The 15730-nt window shown below is 46.2% G+C and overlaps 1 protein-coding gene across 1 annotated transcript; it reads right to left on the bottom strand.

The window, feature by feature from the left end:
• Nucleotides 1-340: 340 nt before the first annotated feature.
• Nucleotides 341-15491, bottom strand: LOC135537258 (ubinuclein-2-like). The gene is given in 16 exon segments (XM_064963456.1): nucleotides 341-2370; nucleotides 2688-2756; nucleotides 3769-3955; nucleotides 4198-4985; nucleotides 4988-5696; nucleotides 5829-5871; nucleotides 7570-7767; nucleotides 8071-8184; nucleotides 10394-10630; nucleotides 10926-10996; nucleotides 11490-12027; nucleotides 12742-12848; nucleotides 13128-13256; nucleotides 13597-13707; nucleotides 13922-14071; nucleotides 14902-15491. Coding segments are annotated over 16 exon segments (3801 nt in total). The 5' UTR covers nucleotides 15205-15491; the 3' UTR covers nucleotides 341-2323.
• Nucleotides 15492-15730: the final 239 nt, after the last annotated feature.

Genomic DNA, 15730 nt, shown 5'->3' with positions numbered 1-15730 from the left:
GTGTAGTTGTGCCCTACAATACGGATTGAATAGAACTTCCTTTAACGGGTGTCTAGAGAGTGTAGTTGTGCCCTACAATACGGATTGAATAGAACTTCCTTTAACAGGTGTCTCGAGAGTGTAGTTGTGCCCTACAATACGGATTGAATAGAACTTCCTTTAACAGGTGTCTCGAGAGTGTAGTTGTGCCCTACAATACGGATTGAATAGAACTTCCTTTAACAGGTGTCTCGAGAGTGTAGTTGTGCCCTACCTTCAGAACTAGAAGTGTTCTTTTGAAAGACATCGGTCACAATGGAGGACGGAAGACAGGGATCTCAAAGAAATTAATCAGGACCTATTGAAAACCAACTGTATTTTATTCCATAAATCAACACACAAAAATCATCTACAAAAGAGACCGAATTAAGTAACCAGTTACCATGAAATGTAATCTTTACCCCCCCCCCCCCCCCAAAAAAAGCTTTAAAATGTCGCCTGCTCCAGTCACAGAAAAAACAACTTTTCACCATGACATCCTGACAGACCACAGACAGACAACACTCATGGGTACATTTCAAAGAGAATGATAGGAAAACACACACACTGACCAAGGCACCCCATCTATATGCTAGGAAACTCATCTTTGGCGCCATTCTTGGTGCAGTTGGTCGACATTCATACAGACATTGGAAGGAGGGATGAAGGATGATAAGAGATGGACAGAGGCAAGAAAGCCAGAGGTCCCTCCCCTCTGACCTTCTCCCCCAATGGGTTTTGAGAAGATGACTAGGAGAGAGGAAGTGAGGAGTATGCTATTGAGATCTTCCCAGATATAGGAAGAGAGTAAGGAAGAACAGTTTCTAGAGAGGTATTCAGTAGGTGAGAAGGGAGAGTTCTTTAGATGGGAAAAGGACTCAGACATACGTACACAAACATTCACAACTCCCAGAAATGCATTGACAGCTGAGTAAGAGGTTGAAAGCCAAGCGACGACTTGCACTTTTGCATTGAAGCATTTATAGTCCTGCATAGTTCTTTAATGAAACTTACAAACTAAGGCGTTTTGTCATATTGAGTGTGTTTGAGTTGATAAGCGTTTTTTTTTGTTTTTTTTACAAAGTAAATTAATTACAATTTAAAAAAAAGTTCAAGTAGGCTACAATCTGGCATCTTTGTCCCCTCTCTCACCCTCCAAGAGGAGTCTAGCTTTTACAGTTCAAGTTTTTCTCCAGAAAAGGTCCAGTGTGATTATACAGCACCAAAGACACGCTGAGCAAGAGAGGGGAATATTCACTCTCTCAAAACACACACACAACAGAGAAAAGAGGGTATGCAATTTGCACACACACAGCACAGACTGACCTGGAAAGAAAATACAATATATAATAATATATGTAGGTTGTGTACACACACACACACACACACACACACATTCAATCTCACCGGCACACACATACCTCTAAATATTGTTTTTTTATCCCTGTGTAAATTACAAATAATTTATCAATATCTATATTAGCTATACTACCTTAACCCTTAACAGTCAGATGTTGGGAGCAGAGGAGACTTTAAAACAGTACAACTCAATGGACACACCATCTCACATCGGAGACAAGTTAACAACTACCTTTCTCAGACAGTCAAGACAACGACCAAAAAATTATATATACTCAAATCTGCTTTAGACGAGAAAAAATATAAACAGACTTAAATTCAAATTGAATTACTTCGCTAACAGCGTATTCCCTCTCCTGGGTGGTTTTCATTAAGGAACGGACACACTGGTAGCGTTTGCAGGCCGAGGGTACTTAGCACCTCTGAACAGTGCCAGCCGTAATTTGCAAACTGATTCTACATGTAGAATCAAGCGAAAATGTCATCAACCAGACCGTCACTGGCGGGGTGGTCCGTAAAACAGACCGCGCCGAACGACCGGATCGACATTCGATCTACACAACAGAGCAAAACGCTTTTTCGAAAACCAGTGTTCAGGCAGTCCGTCCGTCCTTGTTTCTGTAATTTTTTTTCTATGTTTGGAGCCTAATGAATACGACCCTGTCCTCATTCCACAGTGATAAAGGTCGGTCATGTAAACATGTTGACACGAAAAAAAATGTAAGGAAAAAAAGTTTCATTTATCATTCACCCCAGGTCCATTTTATACCCAGTAATAATACAAATACAGTTAAATTAAATTCTGAAATCGTCATGGTGAGGGGGAATTGATTCTTCAGGTCCATATTGAGGGAAGAAGGCTCCACCCCCCCTGCATTATTACGTCATTGTATCCATCTGTCCAATCAAAGTGATCCTAGTGGATGTCTCTGTCCGTCTCTATTGGTCAGTGGGACTTCCTCTTCATGTCGCCACCCTGGCTTTGGTTCGCATCTGAGGAAGGCGGGGGGGGGGATAAAATAATAATACATGAAGATGCAGAAACATACCCAACACACAGGGAGGGTATTCTTCATCGACAGACAAGACACGTGCTTCTAGTGTTAACCTAATCATACAGATCACCACTAACACTGAAGCAGGCAGACAGGTTGGGAAAGAAGACTTTACAGCCAAACAGCGAGTGAGCGATATCAACATGACGCAGGGAATGACAACACAAGTGGAGGAAGGGAAGTGGAGGGAGGGAGGTAGAGGAGGGAGGTAAGGGAGGAGGAGAGAAGTACGGGAGGAGGAGGTGTGAAGTTTACCTGAGAAAGCAAGCTGCAAGTGAGGAGGTAGAGCAGCCTGTGACCCTGACTGGAGACTCTTATACAGATCTGAGGAGAGATGGAGGGAGGGATGGACAGACGAGAAGAAGAAAGAGCGAGGAGGTTAAAAAAAGGGAAGAATGGAGAGGGGGAAGGGGTTGAGGAGAATAAAGGTGAGAAACGGTACATTAAAAGATAAAAGTAGAATTTAAGTAAAGCATCAAATCAGAAAGTGAAGGCAGATAAAAGGGGGATTAAAGAACACAGGAGTGAAGGAAGGAGAAGATGGATGGATGATGGACGGAGGGGGAGAAGGAGTGAGGGATTGGATGATGGACGGAGGGGGAGAAGGAGTGAGGGATTGGATGATGGACGGAGGGGGAGAAGGAGTGAGGGATTGGATGATGGACGGAGGGGGAGAAGGAGTGAGGGATTGGATGATGGATTGAGGGGGAGAAGGAGTGAGGGATTGGATGATGGACGGAGGGGGAGAAGGAGTGAGGGATTGGATGATGGACGGAGGGGGAGAAGGAGTGAGGGATTGGATGATGGATTGAGGGGGAGAAGGAGTGAGGGATTGGATGATGGATGGAGGGGGAGAAGGAGTGAGGGATTGGATGAGAAAACGAGACAGGCAGGGCAAGAGTTACAGTAAGAAACCTGGAGCAGAGGTACATTAGAGCTGGTTATACTTCAGTATGGATCCACAGCACACACACACACACACACACTGCACACCACACACTGACCATGAGTAACACAAACTAAGACTAGATGAATCTCAAGGGACCACAAACAAATCTAGCTGCGGCTCCATATATTTTGCCATCTTAATAAACACTGATTTTCTTTGTCATTTGATCAAATTCATCCAATAAAATGTCATACTAATGAAGTAGTAAATTATTTTAAGACGTTTACCACAAGACGTTTTTCTGTGGTATTAAGAGTTCTACTGAACCGTAAAGAACAGATTGAACAAATGCTTTATTTTTGATCCTATACATTTGCATGCTCGGTGCTTTGAAATATCAGTCTTGTGGAGCAACTGCCAGTTGGGCACCAGTTGCCAATTACTCACCCATTAAGTCGCTCTGTGAGAGGCTGTATCCTGAGTTGGCACTCGTGCCCAGGCCGCTGACCCCCGGGGCTCCAGGAGGAGTGAAGTTGAGCAGCGAGGGGAACTGGAAGGGCAGCGAGACGGGCACCAGCCCCCCCAACATCCCAAAGCCAAGTGGCCCGCCCAGGAGGGGACTGCCAGCTGACACCTGGGGGGGAAGAGAAAGAGAAAGAGAGAGAGAGAGAGAGAGAGAGAAGGGATCAGGTGACATGTGAAGTGCCTGACACAATCTCTTCCCTTCTCTTCTGTTCTGACAACTTGGCCAAGACTTTGCAGAACATACTCAAAACTCTAGCGAGACAAATGCAGTCAGTATCTAAAGGGTGCTTCTCTTGATCCTGTTTTTCACTCTTGACACTTTTTCTGGTCGCCTGTGATTGGCTGACTCACCTGCGTCAGGTGTGAGGTAACGGAGGGTGTGGCCATGGTTGACGTGGGCACCCGACTGCCTACAGCCTTGGATCCGCCCACGGCCCTCTGTCTCTGTCCGTGATTGGTCGAGACCGTGCCGGAGGGGGAGGGGCTGTTGTCCGGGCGACTGGTGACGGGCGACATGCGCATGGGGCTGCTGTTGGAGGTAACGCTGCTAACGCTACTACTGCTAATGACAGACGGACCCTTCTGGCTCCCCGCGAAGCTATAACTGCCCTGGCCCGACTTCACCTGACCCCCACCTTGGACACTAAATGGGGGGCGGAAACCGGCAGTCTTGGGGGACTGGTACTGGAGAGGGCTGGAGATCATTTGAGAGTGAGAGAGGAGGTTGGAAGAGGAGGAGGAAGGGGAGGAGATGGGAGGAGGGGTGGGGGCAGGGGGGCGAGGGGTGAGCTTGATTATAGGGGAGGAGTTGTTGCTGTGGGAGGACTTGGTGAGGGTTGCCTGCATGGGGGTGATGAAGTTGGATTGGTGGTGGGGCTTGGATTTTCCCTGGTGGTGGGAGGGGGACTGGGAGGGTGAGGAGCCCACCGTGGAGGTGAGGTAGGAGGGTTGCTGGGGGCTCTTAGAGTTGAGCTGCTGGGGGCTCTTGGAGTTGAGCTGCTGGGGGTGTGAGTGGGAGTTGGTGGCACGGGACTGAGGGGAAGTGGAGGGCATGTTGCTCATCATGGCACCACCATTACTGCTGCTGGTGGCTTTGACACTGCTCTTCCCCAGTCCTGGTATTGCCACCCCCATGCCCAGGGCGACCTTCTGATGGGGGGCAGGAGCGGAGAGGCTGTGGGAGGGGGACGCTGCTTGGTGGGCAGGGAGGGGGACGACGGTGGGTGGAGCTTACTCCCTCCGGTCATGCCCCCTTGCCTGTGAGTGGAGGTTGCCATGCTAACATTGTGTCTCTGAGTCTGTCCCATAGAGCCTGCCCCTTTCATCACGCCGTACACTCCGTCGGTGCTACGAGACACCAACGTGGCCCCCGCGAGCTGCATGCGAGCCGACGATCCCGTGGAAGTGGAGGGAGAGGTAGATAGTGTGGTCTTAATGTTGGCCATCGATGGCATCGTCACCGTCGTCGACGAGTTGGCGTTTATCTTGGAAAGAGAATGTGAGGTGAGTAGGGAAGACGAGGGGGAGTAGTGAGGGGTGATGGAGGGGGGGGAGGAGTTGGGGATCTGGAGAGGCGGGGGGGAGAGGGGGGAGGTGAGGGTGAGGTCAGTGACGCTGCCGTGGGGACCCAAGCCCTTGGCGGCTTGGCTGAGGAAGGCGAGGGCGTGGGAGACGGAATCCAGGGAGGGGGCGCGGAGGTCCTCGTCCAGCGAGTCGGACAGGCAGATGGGCTCCGAGGGGGACGAGGAGGTCCCTCGGGCCTGGATGACAGAGGGGGTGGAGGGGACATGGGAGAGAGAAGGGGTGGTGGCGGTGGGGAGATTGGGCCTCTGCTGGATCCATTGGCCCTCCTGGAACACAGGGAAAGGACAAAGGTTCGCATTGGACTCGCATCAGAACATATGGCACCGCAAGTAATACCAAATAACCATCTTGTAGAAAAGGTTACAAACGTCAGTTGAGAGTGAAGAGATTTCACTGACCTTTGCTTTAGCCCTGGGGGTGGGGACCATCCTTTTCTTGGCCCTGGACAGAGAAACCAATGGTGTGTTAAGTTAACATCTGCACAGGAATGCTAATCTGTCAATCAATCATCAACCATCTGTCAATCAATCATCTGTTTATTCAGATATTCTGTACATCTTCTATCCATATAGTCTATACATCCCATCACATACTGTGTGTGTGTGTGTGTGTGTGTGTGTGTGTGTGTGTGTGTGTGTGTGTGTGTGTGTGTGTGTGTGTGTGTGTGTGTTTCTATATTGTTTTTTTCCCCTCATCAATCTACAATCTACCCCATTATCACAAAGCAAAAACAGGGAAACGGAAATAACGTTTACATAAGTATTCAGAACCTTTACTCAGCATTTGTTACAGCCTCGAGTCTTCTTGGGTATAACACTAGAAGCTTGGCACGCCTGTATTTGGGGAGCTCCCATTCTTCTCTGCGCATCCTGTTTGAAGGTGAACCTTCGCCCCAGTCTGAGGTCCTCAGCGCTCTGGAGCAGGTTTTCATCAAGGATCTCTTTGCTCCGTTCATCTTTCCCTTGATCCTGACTAGTCTCCCAGTTCCTGCCGCTTAAAAATATTCCCACAGCATGATGCTGCCACCACCAGGCTTCACCGTAGGGAAGGTGCCAGGTTTTCCTCCAGACGTGATACTTGGCATTCAGGCCAAAGAATTCAACTTTCTTTCATCAGACCAGAGAATCGTGTTTCTCATGGTCTGAGTCTTTAGGTGCCTTTTGGCAAACTTCAAGCGGGTGGTCATGTGACTTTTACTGAGGCGTGGCTTCCGTCTGGCCACTATCATAAAGGCCTGATTGGTGGAGTACTGCAGAGATGGTTGTCCTTCTAGATTCTAGAAGGTTCTCCCATCTCCATAGAGGAACACCTCCCTGACCACGGTAATTTTCCCCTGACTGCTCAGTTTGGTCGGGCGGCCAGCCCTAGGAAGAGTCTTGGTGGTTCCAAACTTCTTCCATTTACGAATGATTGAGGCCACTGTGTTCTTGTGGACCTTCAATGCTGCAGACATTTTTTGGTACCCTTCTCCAGATCTGTGCCTCAACAAAATCCTGTCTCGGAGCTCTACGGACAATTCCTTAGACCTCAACGCTTGGTTTTTGCTCTGACATGTAGTGTCAACTTTGCCCTTCCAAATCATGTCTAATCAATAGAATTTACCACAGGTGGACTCCAACCAAGTTGTAGAAAAATCAAAGATGATCAATGGAAACAGGATGCACCTGAACTCAATTTCAAGTCCCATAGCAAAGGGTCTGAAAACTTATGTAAATAAGGTATTTCTGTTTTTCTATTTTTAATAAATTTGCTAAAATTTCTAAAAACCTGTTTAGGCTTTGCCATTATGGGGTAATGTGTGTAGATTGATGAGGAAAAACATGTATTTCATCAATTTTAGAATAAGGCTGTCACGCAACAAAAGTCAAGGGGTCTGAATACTTTCCGAAGGCACTGTATATTTATACTACGGACTCCGACATTACTTGTCCTATTATTTCTAAATCCCATTATTTTTAGATTAGTGTGTATTGTTGTGCACCGTTAGATATTACTGCACTGTTGGAGCTGGGAACACAAGCATTTCGCTCCACCCGCATAAAATTTGATTTGATCTGTCAATCAGGCATATAATACAATAAAAAGGTATAATTTTCATTATAAAGCCAACTTGGTCCAACTACAGTGGAGATAACTTACATGTTGACAGTGAGGTGACTGTGTACAACACGGCTCTCCTTGAACAGCATCCTGGCCTGCATCCAGCCCTTGGGCCACAGTGGTTTGACCTCGTTCTCCATGAAGGCCTTGAGGTAATCCTCCACGGAGAGAGAGCACTGAGACGACTCCAGTTCATAGCAGCTCAACTTCACACGCACCAGGTTACACAGCAGCGACCTACACACACACACACACACACACACACACACACACACACACACACACACACACACACACACACACACACACACACACACACACACACACACACACACACACACACACACACACACACACACACACACACACACACACACACAAAGAAAGCTTACTAATCTTTTATATTTTCAAATCAGTCATTTTCTCTATGACTTTGCTCAAGAATTTCACTTTAGTGTCTAGGCCGGATTACTATAAAAGCACTTTGTGACAACTGACAAATAAATAAGATTTGATTGAGGGCAGTGGATGAGCCATTACCTGAGCTTGTCGTCCCAGACAAACTTCTTCCGTGGGCCCATCATCCTCTTCCCCGGCTTCCCCTCGTCCTCCTCCTCTGATCCGTTCTTCTCTCCCTCTCCGGGCTGCTGCCTGCTAGGGTCCAACACACACACACCTCAGAACCAACATATTCTACCAACCTCAATATATTCCCGCAGAGGCAGAGACGCATATAAATGAAAGCAGTGATGAACACAGGCAGAGTACAGCACTAAAAACAACCTAACATCCATTATGGATCAGCGATATGGCATTACAGTATACCAGGGGTACTCAACTATTTAAGACGGTCCGGTCATACAAATTACCTACAGTGGGGCAAAAAAGTATTTAGTCAGCCACCAATTGTGCAATTTCTCCCACTTAAAAATTCATCATAGGTACACTTCAACTATGACTAATCACATTGTAGGATTTGTAATGAACTTATTTGCAAATTATGGTGGAAAATAAGTATTTGGTCAATAACAAAAGTTTATCTCAATACTTTGTTATATACCCTTTGTTGGCAATGACAGAGGCCAAACGTTTGCTGTAAGTCTTCACAAGGTTTTCACACACAGTTGCTGGTATTCTGGCCCATTCTTCCATGTAGATCTCCTCTAGAGTGATGTTTTGGGGCTGTTGCTGGGCAACACAGACTTTCAACTCCCACCAAAGATTTTCTATGGGGTTGAGATCTGGAGACTGGCTAGGCCACTCCAGGACCTTGAAAAAGCCACTCCTTTGTTGCCCGGGCGGTGTGTTTGGGATCATTGTCATGCTGAAAGACCCAGCCACGTTTCATCTTCAATGCCCTTGCTGATGGAAGGAGGTTTTCACTCAAAATCTCACGATACATGGCCCCATTCATTCTTTCCTTTACACGGATCAGTCATCCTGGTCCCTTTGCAGAAAAACAACCCCAAAGCATGATGTTTCCACCCCCATGCTTCACAGTAGGTATGGTGTTCTTTGGATGCAACTCAGCATTCTTTGTCCTCCAAACACGAACAGTTGAGTTTTTACCAAAAAGTTATATTTTGGTTTCATCTGACCATATGACATTCTCCCAATCTTCTTCTGGATCATCCAAATGCTCTCTAGCAAACTTCAGACGGGCTTGGACATGTACTGGCTTAAGCAGGGGGACACGTCTGGCACTGCAGGATTTGAGTCCCTGGCGGCGTAGTGTGTTACTGATGGTAGGCTTTCTTACTTTGGTCCCAGCTCTCTGCGGGTCATTCACTAGGTCCCCCCGTGTGGTTCTGGGATTTTTGCCCACCGTTCTTGTGATCATTTCGACCCCACGGGGTGAGATCTTGCGTGGAGCCCCAGATCGAGGGAGATTATCAGTGGTCTTATATGTCTTCCATTTCCTAATAATTGCTCCCACAGTTGATTTATTCAAACCAAGCTGCTTACATATTGCAGATTCAGTCTTCCCAGCCTGGTGCAGGTCTATAATTTTGTTTCTGGTGTCCTTTGACAGCTCTTTGGTCTTGGAGTGTGTGGAGTTTGGAGTGTGACTGTTTGAGGTTGTGGACAGGTGTCTTTTATACTGATAACAAGTTCAAACAGGTGCCATTAATACAGGTAACGAGTGGAGGACAGAGGAGCCTCTTAAAGAAGAAGTTACAGGTCTGTGAGAGCCAGAAATCTTGCTTGTTTGTAGGTGACCAAATACTTATTTTCCACCATATCATTTGCAAATAAATTCATTAAAACTCCTACAATGTGATTTTCTGGATTTTTTTTCCTCATTTTGTCTGTCATAGTTGAAGTGTACCTATGATGAAAATGACAGACCTCTCTCATATTAAGTGGGAGAACTTGCACAATTTGTGGCTGACTAAATACTTTTTTGCCCCACTGTAGGTGGCAAAAGTCAGGATGAATTTAGTCATTTATTGGCGTAGTAACAAACCCCCTTCCAACAACTACAAACTGTACAAATTGTTCACATCCTTCCTGTTGGAGATTTCTTTTGCCATTTTAAAGCTAATTTCCTGCACTTCTACACATTTTACCATATGATACCTGGGTGAATGACTCAACAAAATCAAAATGGGGGCCCGCTGGGGGTCGAAGCCCCTGGGCGTACCCATATACCTAACATGGGCTATTTGATCAACTGGACATTTCTGACAGGTACTAAATCAAAATGGCTCTCTGTCAGGGGATGACAAACAGCCCAATGCAATACCAAATGTAAAGTCGGGAGCCGCGGTCCGTATTGACCCCCTTCTGGGTCCCCATCCGGACCGCGGTCCCCCTATTGAGTTTGGCTGCAGTACACTTTGGAGTATTGTAGTCTTCTTACTTGGCAGCCTTGACCATGCAGTCCAAGTTGTATCGTTGGATCTGCTCGGGCATCACACTGCACACAGCCAGCTTCAGCTTCAACAGGGGCGTACGCAGACGGTCGTCCTGGATGTTGAGGCTAAGCTTCTTGAGGCGTTTGAGCAGGGCCTCCTTATTGCAGGGCACAAAGGCCTCCAGGTGAGAATACACCTCCCCACGGAGCCCCATCGGCTGCTCCTGCACCTGCAGCTCAATACTGGGGGAGGAGAGAGTGGAGGGAAGGGAGAGGAGCGACAGAGGGAAGTAACAGGAGTGAGAGAAAGTGGGGGATGGAGAGAGAAAGATGGTAAGCAAGGAAAGGGGATAAAGGAGACAACAAAGAATAAAACAATTTGAGCGAGAGAGAAGGATGTTGGGAGGAATGTGGAACAGAGTGGGGGTGAAAAAGACAGGGAAAGAGATGAACAATCGACTCCAATATCAGCAGTATGACACATTCAGGGTGGAGACGGAGAGAAATGTACAACGTGTCAAAAGAATGACAAACTCACTCCAGTAGGATGTTATTCATATCCAGGGTGAAGAATTTCTTCCTTCCCTCTTGATCAAACTGACGAGAGGCCTGTGAAGAAAAGATGTTGGTGAGCATACTGTCTTCCATGGAAAGATGAAGAAAAGCAAAAATAAGCCTTCCCTGTCAGTTTTCAAAATGGCTGCATCGTCATCTTGCCAGTTTTCGCTCATCCTTGATTTGTCACTCTCTCTTTCTTCTCTCTCCCTTTTGGCCACCAGTTGTCTGTTGCTAGTCTACCTTTGTTTCATGTGTTTTTCTCGCATCCGCTCTTCCTTTCTGCTCTGCTCCTCTCTAACCTCTCTTTGCATTTTTATCAGCCTGTCAAGAAATGCATTACAAATAGTCCAAGAACTGAAACACTATTTTAAGTGATATCGTCATGGTTTAAGAAAATGGCTGCCACACATTTCAACTGTATAAAATTCCAGGAAGTTACTCAACAATTAAATCAAGGGATTATCACAAACATTAAATAACCAAATAAATAAACCTATGATAAACTGGAAAAGCCTCATCAGTGAGACTCATCAGTGAGACCTACCGCCCGTAGGTCCTCGATGCGCTTGATGAGGGGAGCAGGCAGGCCGTCAGGGAGCGGAGGTGGGTGTAGGAGACCCCCTGAAACCCCCAGTCCTCTCCCTAACACGCCCCCACTCGGCTTCGGCCCTGAAACTCCAATTCCCATCAGGCCATTCTCTCTCCCGGGCATGGCCACGTGCGGATTAGCCGAGCCGTCCAGAAGGCTGAAGTCCAGGTCACCCAAAAGATCCTGAAGCTCCTTCTCATTTGCCGAGCCCAGCAGTGACATCATGGTGGGGTCCGCGGTGAGCTCGGCCAATGAGACGTCGTTGTTAGCCGCGTTAGCGTGCAGGTGGGAGTTAGCCAGCAGGTGGTTGGCTCGCGGGGCATTGGTCACGGAGCTACCCATGCCGGGGTGTGGCACGGTGGGGTTCATCTTCCTCATCTCCTGCTTCTCCCGGGTAAAGCGGCGCAACATGGCTGCCAAGCACAAGGAGTCCTTCATCAGCTTCTTCCTCTTCTTCTTCTCTGGCCGGTGGATGTTCATCAGAGACGACACTCTGGGTCAGAAAGACAAGAGAGAGGGGTGAAGAGGAAAGAGTACGAAGAGAAAAGGAAGAAAGAGAAAGGAGAGAGAAAATATTGAGGGACGTTCTGATGTGTAATCTCAAAGACAAGAAACCTATAAGCAAGGCAATGTATTTTCAATATGATACAAAGGAAAAAACAGTCTCGTAATATCGGCTGGTCTATTTCTGGGAATAGGAGTATTTATGGCAGCGGAGTGATCAGCCTATCAGAGCGTAGCTAATGGAGCCTTTGTTAAGGACACTTGGCCTGTCACACAAGCCCACGAGTCATTCAGAGAGAGCATCACATTGTATCATGTCATAGCCAGACATATCTGTACATGGGTAGGAATGAACAAAAATATATCTATATGATGAATTTGTCTATTGTATTCCATGCTGAACTGCACACATTTCAATTTCAGTACACATTTTATAGAGTTTGACGCGGGAAGGTATAAAAACTTAATCGAAAACCATTACAAGACATTTTGAGGAATGGTTCTTGCAATGTGCTCAGTTCTATTTGAGAAATATGCATAGAACCACAATGTCCCCTTAGATGATTTGCTCTTACAGGAAGAACAAAATCATCCAAATTATTCAACAACCATTCTATCTGAAATTGTAATCTGTGAAGGTACAGACATGCCCGACAGGCACAAGAAGCAGTGATTTATCCATCCCATTATCCTATCATCTCACCCTGGTTTGGGCACTCTGTTCTTCCTGGGTTTCTTCTCCTCCAAATTGTTTCCTTCTTTCCTCCTTCGTCTCTTGATCACTTGCTCCTCGCCATCCTTCAGCTCCTGCTACCACCGGAAGGCACAGACACAACTCATGAAAAACCAAAACCAGTTGGATAAACACAAATAAAGCAGGTTTGTCATACTCCTATCAGGGATGGGGTCAATTATTCTCATCAATTCAGTAAGTAAACAAAAATTCATGGATTTTCTCAATGATTTTGAATGAATTAGAATTTCTGTTTACTTCCTGAATTGATATCACTGAAATGGAATTGACCCCAGCTGACTAATATAGTGTAATTTCACTGTATACAATACATCATGCCAGTATCCCACCCTTACTCTGGGTTTGACATCCTTGCCCCCATCCTCTCCCTCGGACTCGGAAGCAGCTCTGAACTGCAACGTGCCCGTGTTGATGTAGAACCCTCCCAGCTTGGTAGTCAGGGAGGCCGGGACCAGCTCGTCATACTGTCACAGAAAACAAAATGGCAGCCGTTACATTCATAGCACACAGGAGAGTGCATAGACGCAGAACACCGAGTAACTTCAATGAGTCTCTGACAAAAAAAAACAACCAAAAAACATGTCACCGTGGTGGATGTAGGTTAGTATTTATGGGGTGAGGTTGATTGCTTCTGCAAATTGGTGCTGTGGTTGATTGACAGTCTTAAGCTCCAAACAGGAAGCAAAACTCCAGAGAGGAGTTCGCCAGAATCGAGCAGATTCCTGTTTTCTCCACCTATAATACAGCCTAACATGCATTCTCCACATGAAGGGGTGTAGAAGGTAAAAATAAAGGGATACTTACAGCCTCTGAGTTGTCAATGAAAGGGTCGGTCTCGTCGTAGCCGAAGCCAATGTCAATCAGATCCTGCATTCTATCCTTCCTCTTCCTCTTTCCTGCTGCATTTGCATTGCCCTGTGTCACAGGCGATACATACTTTAACATCTACATACTGTATAACCAGTAGTCATAAACGAGAAAAACATGGCTTATAACCAGATATAGCAGGCTTAAAACTTGATACAACTATTAACCAGATAAAAAAAGTCAAACTACACTTAAAACATGTATCTTATAAGTGGAGTTATTAGAGCACAAGGTTTTACCACGGCTCCAAAAAATAACATACATATTTGTTCTCAAACTTCTTGGCCAGGGCCTCCACCTGCAGTCGTTCTTTCTCGTCATCGTTGAAATGGTCGCTAGGGTCAAGGGCAGGAGGCAGGATAAAAGGAGTTGGAGTCTGAGTTGGGGCTGGAGAAGGAGTGATCTTTTTTGCCTAGATGGGGGGGGGGGTGAAGAAACGTGTACTGTAAAAGAAATGGACTTACCCACAATAAACAAACAATGAACAAAGTAACAAATAATATTGTGTTGTTGTTGTACCGGATGTAAAGCATATTGTCATGCAATCATATTGGTGAGGAAGCATTTATATTTATAGCTGGTTCATAAAGTAGTATCACTTGTACAAGTTTGAGAACAATGTGTTATATATTCAGCATAATCGCTATGCAAATATGTAACAACAAAAAAAGCGTAAACTACTGTACCATGCAATGATGTCTGTACACACCACCGAGTGTCTTGGTAATATAATACCGATATTTGCACAACTCTCTTTATTTAGGCCACATCCTTGTACTTTCAAACCTACTCCATACATTCAGCACTGACTGATCTTCAATATGTCACCCATAGGAGGCTAAACTCAACTGTACTGGGGCACTTATTCTACGTGCCATAATAATGGCTGTATGACTGGTGTAAACTAACAAGAGAGTTGGCAAGTTAACAAGAACAGGAAACAGGTAACGCCAGACAACCTTTATCACTGCATGTGCATTAGGCGTGCCTACAACTGTAATCTTGACGTGCCGTTCGAGTTGAGTACCAAGTGATTTGAGTGAATGGGTTCATGAATGGCTGAGTTAGGGTCTTTTGTGTGAAGTCCGTGACTAGTACTTTCCTCCCACCGACCACGCTATTCCGTGGAAAGACAAGATACACCCACTTTCATATCCTATCTTATAACAAGTCCCCACTAACCAAGTTAATAAAATCAACTGGTGTTGATCCATGTCTTTCTTAGCCAAACAGGAGTCATACCTGGATGTTTTGGATGAGTTCGCTGTAGTTAAACTCGGCCGACGATTGATCGCTGGGCTCGGACAGAGATAGATTCAATCGCACGGTAATCCGTTTTCCTTCAGCGTTGTCCTTGTCACTACTAGTTTTGCCGAAAATCCCACTGCTACCATCTGCCCCGGACGCTTTCGTGTCGCCCTCACATTCCGCATCCAAGTCGATGTCGGCCTCGTCATCCTCCAACCGGCGTTTCCTAGTCTCCGTGGCTGATCCAGCAGCGAAGGCCGAGAGGGTGACAAATTGTACTTTTCTCGGTTCGGCCATTTGGATGTGCTGCCTGTCTGAACCTCGCTTCGGACAGACAGCGACAGCGCGAGCTACTTCGCGAAACTACTTCAAATTGGCAAATTGAAGGGGTTTGCGCGAAAATGCAATGGCTATTTAGTGGCTAATAAGATGTAAGGGGGTCATCCGCACAATTCGAATTGAATTTCAGGGGATGAGATGGTCGGGGAAAAGTTGTTTTTTCGGTAGCTACTTGCATCCTCAATTGCTATGGGATCGAGATATTCAAGGTGGCCATCTTGGATGTCAGGAGTAAATAAAATATCAGAGAGGTCACTGGGCCTGCGCGCACAGACACAACGGAAGGAGCGTGAGCGAGGGCGGTTATCATGGCCAATCTCCGCATTCGCCCCCATTTTAATCCCACCCCTATCACAACAGGCGATAATAAGAACATCTGAAGATGGCACTAGTATTATGACCTTAACGGAGATGTCTTTTGTGAAAGGACATTTTATCAGATCATGTCTCCAGAATAATTTATGCATTTTGCTCACTAATATAG

The sequence above is a fragment of the Oncorhynchus masou genome, chromosome 5, assembly GCF_036934945.1.
Source record: "Oncorhynchus masou masou isolate Uvic2021 chromosome 5, UVic_Omas_1.1, whole genome shotgun sequence".
In the NCBI taxonomy this organism is placed as follows: Eukaryota; Metazoa; Chordata; class Actinopteri; order Salmoniformes; family Salmonidae; genus Oncorhynchus; species Oncorhynchus masou.
Note: the sequence above shows the minus strand (reverse complement) of the source record. Positions and strands in the feature narration are given on the sequence as shown.